At 38.2% G+C, this 21,241-nt stretch overlaps 5 protein-coding genes across 5 annotated transcripts; 2 read left to right on the top strand and 3 right to left on the bottom strand.

Annotated features, from left to right (window-relative positions):
• Nucleotides 1–5,917: 5,917 nt before the first annotated feature.
• On the top strand, nt 5,918–6,614 carry J3458_002187 (uncharacterized protein; the record flags this gene model as incomplete). Its single annotated transcript, XM_066117169.1, has 2 exons — nt 5,918–5,985; nt 6,119–6,614. 2 exons carry the CDS (start codon nt 5,918–5,920, stop codon nt 6,612–6,614), a joined length of 564 nt encoding a protein of 187 aa, XP_065979060.1.
• Nucleotides 6,615–7,197: 583 nt separating this feature from the next.
• On the top strand, nt 7,198–7,869 carry J3458_002186 (uncharacterized protein; the record flags this gene model as incomplete). The annotated part of the gene is made up of 1 exon (XM_066117168.1): nt 7,198–7,869. One exon carries the CDS (start codon nt 7,198–7,200, stop codon nt 7,867–7,869), a length of 672 nt encoding a protein of 223 aa, XP_065979059.1.
• A 4,320-nt stretch (nt 7,870–12,189) lies between these two features.
• J3458_002185 (uncharacterized protein) lies at nt 12,190–12,771 on the bottom strand (the record flags this gene model as incomplete). The annotated part of the gene is made up of 1 exon (XM_007816217.2): nt 12,190–12,771. The coding sequence occupies one exon, from the start codon at nt 12,769–12,771 to the stop codon at nt 12,190–12,192; it is 582 nt and encodes a 193-aa protein (XP_007814408.2).
• Nucleotides 12,772–12,790: 19 nt separating this feature from the next.
• J3458_002184 (uncharacterized protein) lies at nt 12,791–13,291 on the bottom strand (the record flags this gene model as incomplete). The annotated part of the gene is made up of 1 exon (XM_066117167.1): nt 12,791–13,291. One exon carries the CDS (start codon nt 13,289–13,291, stop codon nt 12,791–12,793), a length of 501 nt encoding a protein of 166 aa, XP_065979058.1.
• Nucleotides 13,292–13,621: 330 nt separating this feature from the next.
• J3458_002183 (uncharacterized protein) lies at nt 13,622–14,632 on the bottom strand (the record flags this gene model as incomplete). The annotated part of the gene is made up of 2 exons (XM_066117166.1): nt 14,162–14,632; nt 13,622–14,102 (listed from the first exon to the last, which is right to left on the bottom strand). Exon 2 carries the CDS (start codon nt 14,036–14,038, stop codon nt 13,622–13,624), a length of 417 nt encoding a protein of 138 aa, XP_065979057.1. The 5' UTR covers nt 14,039–14,102; nt 14,162–14,632.
• Nucleotides 14,633–21,241: the final 6,609 nt, after the last annotated feature.

Here is a 21,241-nt window from a genome sequence, read left to right as displayed (position 1 = left end):
TTAATAAATACTATAACTTTAAGATAAGGCTTAGCTTAAGGTTTTAAAGTAAAGTGTTTTTCTTTATTCTAAGAGAAGAATAATATAAGCGGGTTAAGTGCCTTTAATAATAATAATTAAGTAAATTTAAGAGGTATAAAGTAATAATCCCTTAACTTAAAGTTATAATTCTTATTATTATTATTAAAAGCATAATAAATATCTTAATTAATAATAATATTAATTAAAAAGAAAGTAAAGAAGTAATTTAAGAAGTAATAAATACTTATACTTTTATAAGATAAACTATTATAAACTTTTTAAAGGGTATAAGGTAATTAAGTAAGAGCTTTTATAATGCTAAAGTATTTTAAGAATAAGAATAATAATAATTCTTTTAATAATAATTTCTATAAGGCTTTCTTTAAGGCCTTACTTATAAGAGAGAGACTAATAGTAAAAGGTTAAGGGATATTATAAAGTAAGTTAAGTAACTATAAATAAGAGGCTTATCTTTAAGGGTATAAGATTATTTATAATAAGAGCTTAATAAAAAGCTTAAAGTAAAAGAGCTTAATTTAATAATAATCTTATAGAATATTAAAGGTTCTTAGTTCCTTTAAGCTAAAAGATAAGAGAAGACTATCTTATATATATAAAAGAAATAGCTTATGCCTAGTATGCCTTATAGTTCTCGTAATCTCTTTGTGTAATAAAGGGCTTTTAATCCTTGCTTAACCTAATCCGTGTGACACTACCTATTTGGGATCGCTGGTCGCAGATCACGAGAAATGGTTTGTGTTTCTTATTGAACCCCAGACGAGTTGTGCGTTAAGGGGTGGGGGTTTGGACGTCTATTTTCGGCCGGCTGCCATTCGTTAACGATTGAAAAACTCCTATTGGTTCCGTGAATTCCTGCAACTACGTGCAACTACTCTACAGGTGTCACACGGATTAGGTCAAGCAAGGATTAGAAGCCCTTTATTACACAAGGAGGTCACGAGAACTACGAAGCACACTAGGCACGGGCCGTTCCTTTTATGTATATAAGATGATCTCCCCTCGCCTTCTGTCTTGGAGGAACCAAGGACCTTTAACATCCTACAAGATTATCATTGAATAGAGCCCTTTTGCTTCAAGCCCTCTAACGAGCCCTTGTCACAACAGGGCTGATAAGTTCCAGGAGCATTCACCTGGAGTTCGTCTCAAAGTGGATGAGGAGTCGTGGTCGCGCCTGAAACTGCCGAGGTACCAGCAGATCCGGACAAACCCACCATAGCCTGTTAGAGGATTGTTTGGTAAACAGTTCAATGAGGTTATCGCAGATGACGATGCGTACCTCAACCGATGCCGATGCCGGCGCTTGCCCCATAAGCTCCTACTTGGCGAAATAATATCCGATCTACTTGTCTTCCCGGTTGTGGAATGGTGTAAGATGATTGGTCACTCGCCTGTTTCGGAATAACCTAAAATGGCAGACGAAATTTTGTACGGCGTGTATCCGTCGTAGATGACAACTGTACAATACTGTTCTGGAGAGTGGTTGTGACAAGGCATCAAGGAGGGCTTAGAGAAATAGCTCAATTCATCTAATAACAGTCTTTGGTATCAAAGGTCCTTGGTTTTCCGAGTCCTCGAGGGACCAAAGGTCTCTATAAATACAAGTAGTTGGCGAGGGTCTTTGCCCTAGGTCCCGTGATCGTAGCCCTCGTGTAACGGGTGATAGTAGCTCAAGGTTGCTGTGAAGGAAGATATGCAGTTCAAAGCTCTTATACTGGTAGTAAGAATGGAGACGCACGACCAGTTGTAGGTATATTTGCCATCATAGAAGCTTCGTCTATCTACGTTTACGATAGGTGTCCATTGCATTCAAGTTCAACGGCCCCCTTGTGGAATCCTGGCTTCCAAAACACTGTGACTACGAGTCCCTTTTTCCATCTAGCTACTTGAATATGAAGCAGGACCAGGTATCTTTTGGCTCCCAAGCATTTATATAAGCAGGTTATGTCATAAGCCACTGGATACCCAGATCGATGTTTGGGCCGCAGTTTTCCCCCTCCTTGTCCTCTTCCACTTGAGCACCGTGTCTTATCTTTTGCTCTGGAGTTCGTTGAGAAATATTACTGAATTCACGTGATGGTAATACATGGGTTCACAGGTTCCACTGCAATGTCACCCTCCCTTCTCTCCGCGCATAAGTAGCCACATTGCCTCATACTCTCTGTGTATATCGTGTATATAGTCTCCTTATAATCTCAAGTTTAGTTTCTGGTCATCCCGAGGCAGTAAATGGCGGCTTCGAGCCACGACACATGTCATGTGTATGTCTGAATCTACCCACCAAGATTGTATCGCGAATCCAGATTCGCACTGGGTAGAGTTTCGTCAGAGAATTAAACGCACGGAGCTTTGAAACTGGAGTCGATCCTTTTAGCCCTGGCTTGAAACTGCACATATCAGGCGAGAACTAACGCAACCCTGGTCTATCATCTATCTGAGTACATATAACCAGCCTTCGTTTGGTTGAGCTATTTACATTGTGACCTATCAATTGCCAAGGTCAGCGCCTCTTGTTGGGGTAGTTGTGAGATGGCAAATCTGACTGGCGAAGGAGAAATTAGATTTCTGCAGGAGCGGATAATCCCCCTATTTAGTTGTTCCCTGCGTAGAGGGCTCCATGGTATTGTGCCCTTATCTCCGCTATGAGTCTGCTTTTGAATCTGGATTGGATGGGCTAGAGACAGACGGCAGTGATCTTGCCAGGGGGAACTTCCCCTTTATGCGGTTTATTTTCGATTTGTCTTTTTCTATGCCTGGGTTTATTTAGCGTGCAATAGTTTCTGTCAACATCACTTTCTATTTAATGCACCTCTCTGCAATTTTCTTTCTACAGTCTGAATTCTTTATTTGCTGTAGTACGGTATAAAGTCATCGGCTCTTTCCAATCTCCTTACTATGCAACTCAAAATAAACTCACTTCCCGTCATGGGAACCGAGTTGAAGACTCCGTACTTGCTAATGATTTATAAAACTCTCACCTACTCGAATTGGAGGTCTACACCTGAGGAGTTCGGCAATGAACTTGGCGGCCCGTTGACATCCTTGGATAGCCTGGCGGGTGGCTCAGCCTTAGCCTCGCCGTTTATTTACACATCAATATCCCCGTCTAATGCTATCACTGAACAAATTGTATTCCCAGAAACGGATCCTGCTTTGCCCAAAATGGTTGAAAGTAACCTCAAACACTCTAGACCGCAGCTTGAGAGGACAGCTACAGAGAAGCTCACCAACTTCATCGATCTCCTTTTCTTCAAGTGCTATATCAGCTCTAACTCCTTTGGGCTTCTCCACCTTCTCAGAAGAATCTCTTTCATTCTGGACTCACCTAAATGAGAATTGTACGTCAATCTTTCAAAGGGACCCTCTTGGTTCGTTTGATGTCAGCACTTTGGAAAACGAAACGGGCTTTGTCCCGTGCTCAGATCACTGGAGTCTCTGGGGGCCTCCATCGCCCAGCTGCCTCACCGTTAAGGGCAAGGCAGTAAATGAGATTCAGCATAGCCCCTTGGAACCGTCACAAGGCCACGGAGTCATTTCAAAAGCAGCCTCTGCAAGCAAGTATAGTAGTATCAAATTGAAATTGGCTCATGAGACCAAGTTCAAATGCCGCTATCTTGGTTGTCACAAGATGTTCCGAAGACGCGAGCATTTGAAACGCCACCAACAAACGTATGTAGACAATATCACTTGCGGCAATATGTGTCTCCCTACTTTCACTAATTATCCAGTATCTAGTTTCCATGGAGAGGGGCCAAACCGCTTTGCTTGCGAGTTCTGTGGAAGAGATCAGTTCAACCGCAGGGACAACTTGAATAATCACCGAAAGCTACATGCTCGTCCCCGTAGTGGAAACCGATCAGTTAAATTCACACCTGCGGCTATTCCTATTATTGAACAAGAAGAACGCAACAGGAAGAGAAGGACAGGACGAAAGTCAAAGGCTATTAAAGGGTTTTAGATGTTGCCGCCAAATATGGCGCGACATTGGCAGTTGTCGCAGCATGGGCAGCGCATTATTAGTCTAAAAAGCCTGTAAAGCTTTACACTGTATTTATTTTAAAGCTATTAGCTTTACTATGAATAAATCTCTTATATATAAATAAGGCTTTTAATTTCAAAGTTAATAATAATAAATATAAGAAGATTATAAATAATAACTAGAAGCTAACAGGAGAATTATAGAGTAACTAGAAAATAGGAAGTAGCGAAAGGTAGGTATGCCATCCTTCCATAACTAAAGCTTATCTCCATCTCTTATAAGCACCAATTTGCCAACCTCCCACAGTCTGATCCTCAACCAAGATAATGGTGACGTTGACCACTCTGTTCAGCCAGATTGGCGATGGCAAGCAGTCATTTTCTAGTGAGTTACCATAAGTTGGCAGGGAAGTTTATCAAGAACTGTGATTTTTGTGTCACAAAAAATGTGCTCTAATTGAACAGCAACTACACTATAACCCCTTATATTTCGTCGAGGGTGTTTTACTTGTATTTCACATGACCTGGAACCTGGGCAGAGAGGCAACACTACCTTTGACCTATGGACTTGGTTTCCAAGGAGGTGAGTCTAAGACTCTTTGGACTCACTGCTAGGATGGGTTCTCATCTGTGGCTTCTGACCGTAAGGCGCCGCGAGATCGTTTTGCACCACTATGCTGCCACCACTCTTCCCTTTTCATCTACTTCAACTGGACCCTAATGCGCCTATAATTCAGTAAGCTCTTGCCAACTCACGTACGGTGACCGTTATAGTCGCCTTCAGACGGATTGTATGGACGGACAAGTTCACGCTGCTATGAACGCGGCCGAGACCTGTTGGGTATTTCCGGAAGGATCTCCGGGCAACCCCTGTATTCCAAGCTGCAGGTCTATATAAAGAAAGAAACTGGAACTTGAATAGATTATTATGATTTCGTTTGAAATACACTCCGGTCATCACTGATTGACAGTCTCGTCGAGCCTTTTAAAGGAGCCCGGCCCCTCCTTTAACATAGGAGAATGCAATAACGTGCCTTGTGAAAACATTGAGACCCTCTACGACAGAGAATCAATTTGGACAATGACCTCTAAGATTGTATTAATAACACACATATTACACACAGACGCCTCTGCGTGGAGTTGGTAAAGTAAGTGCTCAAAGACTCCATTGTTGGAAAACCCAAAGCGCCCAATCCCTAGTTGCCATCACCGCAATTTTGTCAGTCCCCTTGTCGGGGAAGAAATAAAGAGCCCACCATAGCAGTAAGCCTTGCTGAGTTCTTGGCAACTCATTGATACGTTGTCCCTGACGACATGTAAAGGCTCCGTGCCTATTCACTGTTGAAGACGTTGCACTCTAGCTATTGCATTGTGCAAGTTACTCTGTGGCTATATCCCCGATCCCGTAATGACGGCAACTATAAAGCCCTGTCTCGGAGTTGTTTCCCTGTCTCAATATACCGGTGTTCAGGCCGGTTTGCAGTTTTAAAAATGGCGCGCGGGAATAACGTGGAATGTCAGTGGAACTATTTAGTCAACCTGCAAGGCTGTAACCCGCTGGCCCTTCACAACTCATTTCTCTGAGTAGTATAACGGTCACGCCTCTTTGACGATCAGAAAACTGCGAGTGGTTGTCTCGCTTCATTATGTGGCATTCAACGCCTCTCTTGACGCTGATAACTTCGGCCGTCACTACTCAGGCCGGTTCTCTGAAGACATCAAACATATCATCCTGTTTATGCGGGAGAACAGGTCTTTCGACCACGTATATCCTTACCGAAACTCTGTTATCACGAAAAACAACGCGGTCTAATGAATAGCAACTATACCCCCTTATTTCCGTTGACATCTGTTATACTGCCGAGCTTGCTGCTAAGAAAATGCCCAGTATTTTGGCACCATGGCTGGAATCCGCAACTTTGGTGACCCTAACGTACAAGTCAACGATGGTACCCTAGTCTGGAGAGAGTAAGAACGTCCGAATTCATTTCCTGTTAGTCGGCGGCAACTATTGATCTAATATTAATAACTACAGACAGATAGAACAAACCCAGGGCGGAGTCAACTTCTTGTCGCCGTGACACATCAACCATCTTGCCAGCGACTGGAAAGAAGCCACGCAGTGCATGGGGAGAGTAACCAATACCTGGGAAGCTATGCACGGCGCTTACAATAACGGTCGAGGCGACGGGTGGTTTATATATGACACAGACTACAGCATGGGCTACTACAGACCTGAGTATGTGCCAATACACTGGGATATTGCTGAAGGTTGGACAGATATGGATAATTCCCATCAGAGTGTCCTCGGTCTTGCAGACCCCAACCGCGTCATGTGGATGAGCGGAACTGTCAATACCGCAGGCTCCAAGACCAATCCAGATGGTCAAGGCGGCAATATTCTATCCAACAGTGCTAGTCCTGGTTGTGACTCCCCGGGAAACAATTGCTTACCGTTTGTTTGGAATATCATGCCGGAGTGCCTGAAAGATGCCGGCATTTCATGGCAAGTCCAGCGGGGCCTCGATAGCTTTAAGGATAATATGCTCGCCTACTTTAAGCAATATCAGGACGTTTCCGAGGGTGAAGCTCTTTGAGATAACGGCATCTCTTCCCCGGGCCTCCAGGCCTTCTATAACGCTTATGCCAACGGCTCCCTTCCTCAGGTTAGCTGGGTCATAGGACCGCAGGAATAGAGTGAGCACCCCCTAATATGCGAATTGATGGTGGGTGGGTACGTAAGAACGTTATTGAGGCTGTTTTGAACAGCCCCGCATATAAAGAAAGCCCTCTTATTATAAGTTATGATGAACAGGGCGACTAGGCCGAGCATGTAATTCCACCCGTTACTCCCAAAGATGCCCCCGGCGAATGGATTAGGGACCCGTTGAATGCCAACAATGGACAAGTTCCCATCGGACCCGGTCAGTTGCAACATGATCTTTCCGGTCTACTATATCGAGTTACCGCATGACAGTTTCCGCCGATACTGAACCGGCTTGACCAGGACCCCGTATTCCTCGCTTCATCGTCTCTCCGTCGGCGCGCGGAGGCCATGTATTTGCCGAGCCTGGTGACGACACTTCTGATATCATGTTTCTTGAAGCCTGGGCTGCAAATAATGGCTAAAATGTGGTTGATGAAGGAATATCTGACTGGCGGCGCCAGTACATGACCAACATGGTTAACGCCTTCGACTTTGATAATCCCGACTACTCCCTGCCTCAGCCCGGAGAGGTGCGCGACCCTGAGCCTCGTACCGATAATAACTGGAGCGTCAATCTGTCTCTGGGCACTCTCACAGGACCCTGGGTTGGTCCAGCTAGGTGCAGGGACGATTACGAGCAAGGCAACTACCCACCAGTGCCGTCTGGCGAGGCCAATGCCGAGCAAAACATGGATAAGCTTGTCGAAGATGGCTCCAAGCAGGTTCGTTGCTCCATTACCGAGGGTCTCTATATTACAATCGAGAGCAATGGTCTTGGCCTCGGCTGCAGGGAAAATGGCCCTGTCACTGCTCTTGAAAGCACCAAGGACCATCAAGATGTTAGACAGCGCTGGGTCCTCCACGCGGTTGACGGAAATCGTTTTGGAAACACGTTCCACCTCCAATCTGCCTCCGAAAAGTCATACATTTCAAAGAATGGAAGTCTTACAACTGAAAAATCCGCGGCCAAGGCGTTCATTTTCGAGTATCAAACGCAAGGATCAACTCATACCACCTTACGTGCTAGTGGCGCACAGTCTGGCAAGTACGTTGGCTTGGGCAGGTCATCTGAGCGTGACCTCGAATATCGTGAGAATGCTGACAAGATCAACTGGGAGGGTCATATGAGCCAGTTTAAAACCTAGGCCGTTGACTACCAATCATGAATGGAAGTAACGAGAAATAATATGGAATTTCTCTTAAAGAGTCTATGGTTTCCCACCAATTGTCAACTTGTTTACAGGTAGGAGTGTGATTGATGGTGAGCAAAGTTAGACTAGGCCTGTATGCCACGAGTGAACATTGGCAATATATTCAAAGACATTACACGTGGCACACGCGCGACAGAACTAGAATTCTATTCTATTTAGATTAAGTTAAAATTTGGGGCGATAACAAAAATGATGAAGGTTCCTATACTACGTAGGACTTCGAGATTTCTCACATAACCCTCCAGAATATTCGCGTGAACGGTCGAGATGGGCCCTAAATGTGACGGGGCATATTGCCACCTGTTTAGTGTCTTTAATACTCCACAAATCTCTGTATCAAATCACTACTTCGTTCCAGATGGCCCAGGTATCATTAAGTTTCTCCATAATTTGGCAGTGCTGGCTCACGGTGGTCTCCAACAACTGCTAATGTGGTACTGCATCCTGGGTCCTAACTGTATGAAGCTAAATAGGCGCCCCCAAGCCTTTTTTCTCAGGCCCGGGCTTCCTAGTCTGTCCCGTGTTGAATTTTCCCTAACCTTGGGGCTCAGGTCTTGGGTTGGCTGGATTACCCGTCTTAATACAGGGATCATAGTGCGATGATGAATAGGTCGTTCCCGCGGATAGCTTAGCTTACTGTGGTGAATTCTTTGAACTCAATTCAGCATTGAGAACATTATTGGTCAATGATAAAAATGGAACTGGATAAAACCTAGACTGCTTGCGTGATGACGACGAAAGCGACCTCGGACTACGGATCTGGAATTGTAGGCACAGCAGATGATGCCCTACAAGAGTTGGATCTTACGTTACCAGACCGGCCAACACAAACTTATTGTATTCCTCAAACTTTGGTCTTGGTTGGGAATGTAGCGTGTCAATTGGTCATGATGCTGTATGCGTAGAGGTTCTCGGCAACTTGATAGGGGCACCAAGGGTAACACAATATCAACCCAACGTACCTCAATCATGGGACGGATTAAGTTGGGCTCAAAAAGGACCGTGCCAGAATCCCGGTTGCACCCAATCACTCACAGGGTCCTCAATGCGGGGATGCTGCCTGGCCCGACTTTGTTCAAAGTGTGTGTGGCGAGTTTTCCCAGATGCTAGGGATCAACAGACGAGTTACAGCCAAGGTTGCCCAGATGCACATCTACGAGAGCGGGGCGAGCCCAGCAGTAACAGAGCATTCACGGTATGTTTTCATGTCTTGGTTTGCTGCACATCTCCTGACCATGTTGATGCAGACTCGAAGATGTGCGCCCGGGCACGTTCGGTCTGCTGTTCCTTTGTCTGCCATCACGACACCAGGGGGGGCCATGTTCATCTTCAGTACCGCGAGCGCTCAGAGTCTTTCGAAACCTCGGGACCGCATTCCTATGCCTTCTTCTCCCCGCAATCTCCTCACAATGCGTTTGAGGTGGAATCAGGCCTTCTATGGCTTCTGGTCCATGATCTTGGCCTCGATCCGAGCGTACCACGGCCATTGCGGACCATACAGCTACTTACGGTTGAAAAGCTTCGCGGCGCTCTCGGGAGGTGGCTTTCGGGGATGGAAAAGAGGCGCAAGAGCATTTGCGCCTACCATGTTCTTGGCCATGAATACAGCAAAGCCAATTTCTCGTTACAGGGTCTCAAGATGCAAGACCTTGATCAAGTCCAGGTGTTGAAAGCTCTATCCCGCGAGTTTCCCATCGAAATTCTCTTTGCAAAACTAGAAAAAGAGTCGAGAGCATTTTATTTCAGGGAAAAGTAGTTGGAGAGTGATGATGAGGACGATAGTGATTGTTGTCTCGTCGACGTTGAAGACGAGGAAAACCAAAGACGGGTGAAGGCTATGGTGGACTTGGACGGCAACACGGTGCTAAAAGGCCTGTTCCCCAATGGTGCCTTGCTCCAAGGTGACGATGTCTTCTTCCACGTCGAGAAGAAAGAAAAGAAGAAAGAACGGCATGAGGTTTGTCTTGATTCACGCCGAATTCAGGCTAGGTTTTTCACAGTGTGGCGGATACACGGAGACCTTGCATCGACAAAACGTATATAAATTGATGGCCCCGGACCGTCTACATTGATGACGACGGCTGATTTCTTGAAAATCTAGGCTGTCGCCATCGTCCCTCACGATTCGTTGCCCGGTTTCTTTAATAATCATTACAGTTTTGCCGACGACGTATTCTCCGAACCAGAACGGGCTCGTGAAAATCTCGACTCGATGATCCGCTATTTCGGTCGAGCTTATTTGCATCTACACTTTCCGAGACAGGATGCTGCAGCAGGGTGCCAAAGGCGTCTTTCCCATGGAGATTGCTATGAATCTTCCCCAGACACAGTCTCTCGTACATTCGATGCATTTCAACCACGCAAGGAGTGACGATGATGGCAGATACCCAGAGTGGCTAGCCGACAGACAAGTACCCCGATTAGCCATCAGTCACGAATTGCTGGCTACTTTCTTCTCAGACGTCGTGAAAACCAAGACCGGAACGGATCATCTCGTGGCAGTACTCGTTTCCAAGATGACTACAGACGCTCATAATATTCCAGTCGCGGAATTCTACACTTTATGGTTGCCGTTTCTGCACTCACTCGTCCCTATTTTCATCTCCAACGGCATACCCCTGGACTTAATGAATTGTCAACAGATCTTTTCTGTCATGCTGAGTGCCTATGTTAAGATATGTGTAGGACAAAGGCCTGGCAAGGATGAAGGCTTGGCGCGAGAGCGGTATTCATGTTATCGCTCCATCTGCTACCCTCTGGATACCTTCCTTCGCAGCCCAACGAAACATGTTGCATCCTTTTCCATAGATACTGCCGATTCCCCCCACTTCGAGCATTGTCTTGAAGACAACAAAGACCTTGGCGACTATACTTTTGAAAAGAAGCTTTGTTCGAGCCCGTCTATTATTTTCACGGTAACTAAAATAGGCTATAAAAAAATGTTTCGTGAATGGGATTCGCGCCGGGAGCAGGCGAGAGAGAAGCTGTCGGAATTCGACCAGCATCACCTCCAGTTGATACTAGGTTCCTACTACTCCGTCTTGTTCAACATACTGCATCAACAATCCGGGGGTGACGATCCGGAGTTGTGGATCCCGTTGGAGAGGAAATTGGGCCTCAATTGAGTCGCATATTTGCGGAATCGAGGCCTCTTTTCTGGGCCGGTGGGCGATTGTTTGGCTAGACAGAGGAACGTACACACTCCTTTACCTAGTGAAGTAGGAATGCTGAAAAGGCGAGCGCAGTGACGAACAAAAGACTGTCTGAATGGTAAAGGGGAGAAACGCGGCGCTGAAGCAGAGTAGTACAACTAAATAGTAAAGAATGCAACTCCTGGAGTATTAGCCAACTGTGACAAAACGAGGGGGAGATGGAGCCAATAGAAGATGAGTTTTCGACTAGTTATTTGGGGATACATATGACTGGAGTAATCCATAACTACAAGTGTCCCTCTATAACCTTTCTTTGCAATTGGCACACGGACCCGAAGTTGACGATAGTTACACAAGGACTCGATGGCCTAGTTGAAGTCTTGGGCTTCTAGGCCTAAAGGCTCACCGCTGCTTTATATAGACAAGACCCCTCTGTCCCCAAGGGCCTTGGGAAAACCAAGGATCTTTGATATCAACAAGGGTTAAGGCTAAAGATCGCAGCTACTTTGGATTTTGGAACCGAGGATCCCGAAGCTCTAGAGTAGGGTTTTAGTTCAACTAGCCAACGGCCTAGATAGATGGCCATACAATACCCAGCCCTGTGACTCCTATGTGTAAACCGGCAAGTTACACTAGTCCTCTGTTTTACCCGTCTTCCTTGCCCTAGGAAAAAGGATTTTTTCTCATCACCACGAATGCTCACTAGTATTAATTAACTTATTTAAAAAAAAATTAAAAAAACGGGCTAGATAGAGGACATCTAGTAACACTGTATTTTGGCCGTACCTAGGCCAGGGAACCGTAATTAACCACGCAAGACACCATGAGTACACGCATCGCGATACATTAGCCGAATGGTGATTCATTACAGCGCGCGCCGGCGAAGGCTATCGCGATGCTCACTAGTATATAGGTGATTCTCCAACTATGCTCCAGTAACAACATCTGACGCTCGAAAACGCGCATGCAAATCCTCAATTGGCGCATCAACTCTATAGTTCATCTCTTTGCTTTGGTCATCCAAGAAGCAGCAAAAAAGGCAAGCAAGGGCTCCAAACGGAGCCGCTATGATAAAAACAACACGGATGCTGTCTGCAAACGCCTATCTCAGGGCCTGAATACCAGCGGCGATAATTTGAGGCGTGACACCTTGAATATACCGGAGGGCCGCCATGTCCTTGGCAGCCAAAGCCGCAACAAAAACTACCACTGACGGCGCTGGGAGCCCGGCCTTGAGTGCGGTCGTAGACACCTGACTGACAATGTTTGGCTGAAGCCGTTCGGTGAAGGCAATGCTAAGGATGACTGTAAACACCGCCACAGAAACAGCACGAGTCGTGACGGCCAGTGCCGTGGCCGTTGCAATGAGCACATGTGGCGTTGCAAGTTGGATGCCTGTAATAATCAAGATAAGAGGGCCGCCAAATCCAATGCCGGAGACGCCAGCAAAGAACCAGGTGCCCAACGAGTCATCTGGCTGAATGGTGGCGAACCCGACGATGCCGCCGGTAAAGATGAGAAACGCTGCCGAGAGAGGAACTCGGATGGACTTGGCCTTGATGCTCCAGTAGCCCCAGAAAAGAGTTGATAGTCCGCTCGCCATCCAAAAGGGTTGGGCACGCACGGCCACTAGCAAGGGATCTTGTTCAAATAGAGAGGTTGTCCTGGCATATGTTGGTGGCATATATGTGGAAACGCTCTATTTAAAGGACAGCGTAGAAGATGGAAAAAGAAAAGAACACGATGCCTTCGATGAAAATGAGGGCGATAAATATGGAAAAAGTTCGACCAGAACTGATTCCTTTGCGAAACAAATCGTAGCGTGCAATACCAACCTTGGTTCCTCTCCACTCAATAACAGTGAAAGCTAGCAGCGTCACAAGCCCTATAATCAGAGTCGAAAGGACCTTGCTGTCCGTCCAAGCAAACTGCCCGTTGCCTAGATTAAGTCCGCCCAGGAATAGAGTGAGGCCGGAGGCAAAGAGACCTACTCCGATCAAGTCAAGGGCCTTGATCTTTTGACCGAGAGGCATTTCATGGTAGACTGTATATCGCTTTCTAGGTCGGTAGCCGATGAGAATGGAAACTGCTGTGAACCCCCACATGGCCATTTGCATCCACTGCGGCGAGTTGGAGATACGTCTTGCCAAGGAGCGGCCATTCCATTTGTTGGAGGGAGAGCGTGTAGGGGTGGCAGCTAACATGGTAGTTACGCCAACCATTCATAGGATCACGACGAGAAAGTGCCCCCATGATGAGAGGCCCCGAGGAGAACCCCAGGGCTGCTGCAATGTTAACAATAGACAGCACCACTGTTTCCACGTTGGTTATTGTTCTACATGATGTCGCCAAACCGGAGGGCTTACTTGGTCTCCATTTCTTAGGCAAAATTTCGCTTGGTATGCTGTATGCTAGGGCCGTGGACGAGAAGCCAAATCCAATCAAAATCTGCGCGACGATGAGTCGATATATGCTCTGTGAGCCAGGAGCAATGGCCGACCCGATAGATGATATCACACAGCCCACGACCAGGATCAGCTTTCGGGCTTGGAAGGTGTCGGATGCTGACGAGACGACGGGCGCAAGAACCGCTTGAACCAAAGACAACGCAGTGGGAATCCAGGTCTGGGAAGCGCGATTTCCGAGACTTTGTCCAATATTATCCAGCTGAAGCAAAACTTAGCACTTGGGCATGGTACAGCCCGGACTGTCTCACTTGCCACAAGCGGAGGCCCTTGAAGGGCAATAATTTGAACGTAGCTGAGAACCAGCATGGCCACAACAGCAATGTAGGTTCGAAGATGGATCTCAGGCTCTTGGGAGGCATCGCTATAAACCAGATTCACCTGGCTGCCAGGGTTGGACTTTTCGTTGAGGCCTTCCTCTTGGCGAGGGGTTTCGGTCACTATCTCTGTTGTCTTTGAAGTGTTAGTCGCATCCATGATTTCCATGAGTCTTTGTTTCGTCTTGCCAACAGTATATGATAATAGCAGCCATCACAAGAACAAACCCCTTCTAAACTTGCCATTGTCAGTATTTATACAAAGGCAGTCAAGACTCATTACTAGCCCTACAAAGTTGTTCAAGTGTTTCAAGCTGTTGTCTGGCGGCTTATTGTGGGTTGAAACTTGACTTGATAACCCGGCTAATTGTGGGCACAAACTCAACTTGCCAAATGTACATCTTTGGGAAAAGGTGATATGCGGATAGGGGTTTGAAGTTTCATATATAACGGGACTGGTAGGGAGTGAGTTCTCGCATGATCCCCCAAAATAGGTTACTGCCTACAAGGTACTTGGTATCGATGTTCCTAAAGAGGCACTGGTAACAAAGGACACTTCTTATTATTAGTGAAAGCAACCCACTGAGCATTAGATCCAGAATCAAAGCTATTGGCTCTGGTAAGGGCAAGGTGTCTCCTTCTTTTCTTCTCTCGTCGGATAACAAAATTAGCGCCTTCGATGCGAGTTTACTCGAGGTCTTGTTGTCCCACTACGGAATTGCAAATTCGCTGCATCTGGGGAAATCGCCTCGGTGGTGCAGCGGTAGGTATTCAAGTTGGCAAGTCGGAAAAAAAGACCAGACACGAGCCGGAGAGGGTGATGGGACACATGTTGCTCTAGGAACAATGGCTGATCTGAGTGCTGTGAAGAGACTGCAAGCCCAGCTATTGATTCAACCTACCAGCCTACGACATTCTAAGCCGCCAGTAGCCACCGAGACACTCCAGCGGGCTGGAACGTTTTTGCCGTGTCGCTGGGCCAAGACGATAGGTGAGGTGAGCGTGGTCAAGGTTCAGCCTCGCTCGAAACATGTTCAACTGTCAAAATGGGTCACTTGTTACGGGTACCAATTACGTACGCATAATTAAATAAGGGTAAACCCTTAACCACGAGTGAATAACCCTAATAATAAGCGCACTTATAAAAAGAGTGTATATAATTCTCTCTTTTATAATTAAATATAAACTAATATATATATATATTATTATTATAATTAATACTCTTTAAAGTATAATAGTTATAAGCTTAAAAGAACTTTAAATTTCTTATAACTTTTACTTTAAAAAATTAAGTATTTAAGGTATTATTTTAATACTTATTTTATTATATTTACGTATTTAATAGATATTAATATTACTTTTATAAACACTTAATTATTTATTAAGCTTCAGTTAAAGCTTTTAAGCTAATAGTATAATTAATATAAAGTATTAAAGGGTTAAGCTTAAGCTAATAAGCTTTAAAATATTATAAACTTTAATTAATTAGATTACTTAATTAATACGTTACTTACTCCCCTTTAACTTACTTTAATAAAGGCTTATATAAGCCTATTATTAGATTAATAACCCTTATTTAAGGTAAAAAATAACTTTATTATATTATATACTCTTTAAGCTATATAATTATAATATAATAATAAGCTTAAAGCTTACGTAAGTAAAGAGATTAAAGCATATAATATTTATAAGTAAATTACATATATTATTAAATTAAGTATTTATAAATCTATTATACTTTACCTTATTAATTAATATTTAAAAGGTTATACTTTAAAGTAATTAATTAAAGAGATTAAAGGTTAACTTACCTTATATAACTTTAATATATAAGAGAAAACTTATAAGCTATACGTAATATACCTTAATAAAGCTTATTACGCGAATATTAAATAAAACTAAGAATATATAAAATAAAATAAGATTTACGTGTATACTTAAAATAATAGAATTAATAAGATTAAAGAAACTAATATTATTCGCGATTTTCTTAGTATTATTAAAGCTTACTTTAAGCTTAAATAAGTTAAAGTTATACTTAATATAATTATTATTAATAAAGCTTAAGAAATTAAAAATAAGTATACTCTTTATAATTTTAAATTAATGTTTTATATACTTATAATTATATATAAGTATAAGTATAATAATACTAAAGGTATATATATAATACTTAAGAAACGCTTTAATTAAGAGAAATAGCTTTAATAAGTATAAGAATAAGAAAATAAAGAGTAAATAAAGAATAATAAAGATAATAATAAAAGCTAATTAAAGCTAAAGTACCTTTACTTAATAGGTAATTAATTAAAAAGATATAAGTAATAAGTAAAGAACTATAAGATCTTATAATATATAATTATTAAATATAAAGATTTAAAGCTTAATTAATTATTAAAGAAAAAGAATTATAAAAAGATAAAAGAATATTATAAGAGTAAGTAATAAAATAAGTTATACACTTAAATAATAAAGAAAGAATAAAGTAAAAGCTTAACTATTAAAGAGATAAAATACTTAATAAAAGAAAGTATTAGTATTACTATTATTAATTTCTTTACTTTTTAAGCTTATAAATAATACGTTAAAATTTATAATATTATAAGTATAAGTAAATACTTGCTCTTTTTAAGTATACTTCTTAATAATTATAACGTTATATATCTTATTAATAATATTAATTTTTTTAAGCCTAGCTTATATAAGAAAACTAAGAGTAAATTTATAAAGATAAGTGTAAGTATCTTTTAATTTAAGAAAAAGAGACTTATATACTTAAAAAGCTATTAAATAATATAAATAAACCTTAAATTAAAAACCTAATACTTAAAAATATTAATATAATTAAAAACTTTCACGTTAATATTATTTTAATTAATTACTTATAAGAAAAGAGCGCTTAAGTCTATAATTTTAATAATATATTACGCTTTAAACCTATAAAATAAAGTGTAATTTTAATATTATTAATTTAAAAGTATAACTTAATATTTCTTAAATATAAGTTACTTTTTAATTACCCCTTAAATCTAAGATACTTATTATAATAATAAGCTTTTCTTTTAATATATTTATAATTATTAAAGTAAATAAAATAAGAATATAAAACTTAAGGTATTAAAGGTTAAGCTATAATTCTTTAAGGTTAAGAGAAGACTTTGAAGAGTTATAATACTTTTATTTAAGCTATTTAAAATTAATAGCTTTATTTAAGCTATTAATATATATTAAGAACGTGCGTATTAAAGAAATTAAGTATATTAATTATAAAACGTATATATAAGTTTACGTATATTAAGTTATATTAAGGTAACTTAAAGAGTATAAGTTATTAAAACTATTTTAATAAGTATATTAGAACCTTTAAGACTATAAGTTAAGTTATAATAGTATAAAATAGCTTTTAGTATTTAAGAATAAATATTCTAAGATAATATAATATTATCTATTATTAAATAAGAAATAACTTATTATATTTAATACTATTATATATTTTAAGAGGTAGGTTATAAGGTAATTTAAGCTATTAATATATAAATTTATATAGAATAATAAGAGATTTATAATTATAATAATAGGTAACTTAGTCTTTAAATACTAGGTAAAAACGTAAGGTATTAAGCTTAAATACTTATTATTATATACTTATAAGCTAAATAAAAGCGTTAAAAGAGCTAGCTAATAAATTATAATTAGCTTAAATTTAATACTTAATAACGCGAAGCTTCTTATAAACTTATAATTAAAAAGCGTTTAAGTTATTATCTTTTTATATAATATAAGCTTAAATTAAGCTTATAACTAGAAAAGCCCTTTTAAATACCTTAAACTATAGTTTAAAATTAACGCTTACTTACTTATAAGGGAGTATATAATTAACTTAAGGCTTAATTAAAGTATAATATATACTTATAACTATTATATATATTCTCTTTAAAGAGATTATAAGGCTAGCTAAAATAAGCGTATATATAAAATAAGTTTTAAGAGATATATTAATTACCTTATTAGTTACTTTACTACTAATATTTATTAAATTTAAGTACCTTAACTTAACTAAATAATAATAACTTAAAATATTACGTTTAATAAGTTTATATTTTATAATTTACGCGTTAAAAGCTTAAAAGAGCTTTTAATAAAAGAGTTAATTACTTAAGTTAAGTTTATTTAAATTAATAATAAGCTAAATAAAAAGGTTAACTTAATATTAACTTTTAATAAAGAACCTATTAAGATAAGCTTTAATACGCTTATAAGCTTTAAGGTAAAAGCTTAACCTAGCACTTAAAATAAGAAGCTAAAGCTATAATTAAATTTAAGCTTTTATATACTATAATTACTTTTAAAGAAACTTATAAGTAATAAATTAATAGATATTATTAAGCTTAATAATATAATATTATTAGCGCTTTTAAGTGTATAATCTTCTTAAATAATAAAAATAGTTTATTTTAAGAATAAATAATAGCTAGAATTAAATAAGTAAAGAGCTTTAATTAAGTAAGCTTTTTAAGTAAATAATAGCTTAGCTAACCGCTTACTTATAAAGAATTAAGCCTTAATATTAAAGAAAACTATACTTTAATTAGTATAATTAAAAGCTAAATTAATACTAGTAATTAATAAAGAATTAAAAAGTAAAGAAAGAATACCTTTACTATATAAAAGCGTATGCTTTAAGGGTAATAAACGCGTGAATTAAAATATTTTATAAAAGAGAAAATTAAACTAATATATATTAAAGAGGTTAAGTAAGAAAAGAAGACTTAATACTCTTTTAATTAAAGCTATATAAAAAGCCTTTACTTAAATATATTTACTTAATTACTAGATAATAAGAGACTAAATTATAAAGAGCTTTATTATAGTATTTATAATAATTAACGTGAATTATAATAAGAGAAATAAAACTTAAATTAATAAATAACTTAAAATAAAGGAAATTTATATATTAAATCTATTAAAGGTATTAATAATATAAAAAGAAATGTTAAATTACCCTTTAAGAGGATAATAGTTTAAAGCTATAAGAGTAAAGATTAAAGTATTATAAAAAAGAGGTACTTAAAGGGAAATTAAGCGTTTAAAAGTAAAATTTAAGCTATTACCTTTAAAGTAAGTGTACTCCTATAAATTTAATAAGAGAAATTACCTTATTAAATGTAAGGCTTATATAATTATATAAGAAGATATATAAAAGCGTACTACTATTAAATAAATCTACGTAATATATAAGGTAGTTAGGGAACCCCGCCCACCTATAACGCGATTAATAACGTCACGTGAAACGGGGGTATTAGGACTATATTCCCTATATCTCGTATAATTAGAAAAAAGAATAAGCTTTAATTATTATAATATAATTACCTTTACTTTAACTACCTAACTTTTAATCTCTCTTATAATCTTATAATTTTTAAAGCTTCTTAAAAAGTTACTTAGTTAAAATAATAGGAATAAGCACTTAAAAAACCCCTATTTTATAGGCGCCTTCGCCTTTAATAATAAAGAACCTAATAAAATTACTAAGTAACTAAAAGAATATAATAGCTTTAAGTAAAGAGAAAACACTTAAATAATTAAATAAGATTATTATAACTCTTTAAAATTAAATCGCTTAATTAAAGAAGCTATAAGAGCTTTAAGAAAAGAAAAAGAAGCTATAAAGATTAATTCTTAGAACCGCTTACTTAATAGTAAAAAAGAGGTGTTACTTCTATAATTTAAAGGGAAGTAGTAATTAAAAAGTACGAGTTAAGAATATTAACTCCCTTTATTATCTAATAAACCCCTAAAAGTATAAGATTTAAATAAATAACTTAAACTATACTTTTAATAGAGCGAAACGTAAGTATTATAAAGATTACTAGAAAATTCTCTTTACCTTAAATTATATAAACTTAAAATATAGGGTAAGATAAGATTAATACCTTAATAAATAGCTAGTAAATTAAAAGAAAGACCTTAAGAATAATTAAAATACGTTCTAAGATTAAACCCTTATACTTTTAAAGGACACGGAAAATTATAAGGCTTAAATAGCTATATAATTAAAATAAGTAAAGTAACGCGAAACTTAAAGCCTTATAAACTTTAATATTTATTTAAATTTATTAGAGAAACACTTGGAAAAGCTAATAAAAAGTTACGTATACTTACCCTTTTTATTAAGCTATAACTTAAACTTTAAGATTATATAAACTTATATACCTTTATCTTTAAAAAAACTTAAGAAAAAGTAATTTAAATTACCTAATAATTTTAAAATACTATATTAAAGAGAAATAAGTGAAAGGCTAACTTATTTTAATTAAAAAGCTCTTTAAAGATACCCTAATAAGAAAGAGTAACTTACTAGGGGCTTACCTTAATAATAAGAGGTTCTTATAATTAAATTATTATAATTAAAACCTAAACTTAATTAAGTAAGAAAAGCTACGTTATTATAATTATAGTAGTAAGAATTACCTTTAACTTACTTATAATAAACCACCTAAAAATAACCTAAATAGTTAAGAAAACGCTTAAAGGTTAGAGTAATTACTCTTACTTTAACTTTAAGCTAAAAAGTATTAATAGGCTAATACTTTAATATAAAGGTTATTATATATAAGCGTAATACTATAAAAACCTACGCTAATTTTAATAGTTATATAATACTTAATCTTATTAATATTAACTTTATAAGGTAATAAGAATTACGTTAAATAAAGGTAATAGCCTTTATTTTACAGTTAATTAAAACCCTTATAATCCCTTAATATAATGTATATAAAGTACCCGTTTAAGCTATTAACTCTTATAGGTATAAGCGTACCTTAAAGCTACTATACGTTACTATTAAAAGGGACTTAAACCTAAAGGGAAACCCTATCTTAATAGAAATATATATACTAGCTAAATAAAAGATACATATAATTATATATAGCTAAAAATAATAGTATAAGTCTTAAAAAGAGGGTTTCTTACTAGATAATCCCTATAAATTTACTAAGAAGTACTAGAATATAACTTAAATTTACGCTATTACTAGCAGAGCTCTTACGGATATAGTAAATACAAGTGTATTGTGTATTGTATTTTGTATTGTATTGTATTTTCGTGTATTGTATTTAAATACAATACATTACATTCTTAAAATACCTATAAATGTATTATTAGGGAAAAATGCTAATAAATTTTTTACTTGTATATATAAGGCTAATTATAAGGCTTATAAGAAATATTTTTATATAGTTAAATAGAGCTATTTTAGTCCTTTAAAATGCATTAATTTATATTATTATAAGTTATATAATAAGAGAGTTATTTATATTTTTATTATTTAAAATATATTATTAAAAATTTAAAATATAAAGTTTAAACTTTA

Source organism: Metarhizium acridum (genome assembly GCF_019434415.1).
Source record: "Metarhizium acridum strain ARSEF 324 chromosome Unknown scaffold_1, whole genome shotgun sequence".
NCBI lineage: Eukaryota > Fungi > Ascomycota > Sordariomycetes > Hypocreales > Clavicipitaceae > Metarhizium > Metarhizium acridum.
The sequence above is the reverse complement of the archived record's forward strand: the minus strand, read 5'-3'. Positions and strand labels throughout refer to the sequence as shown.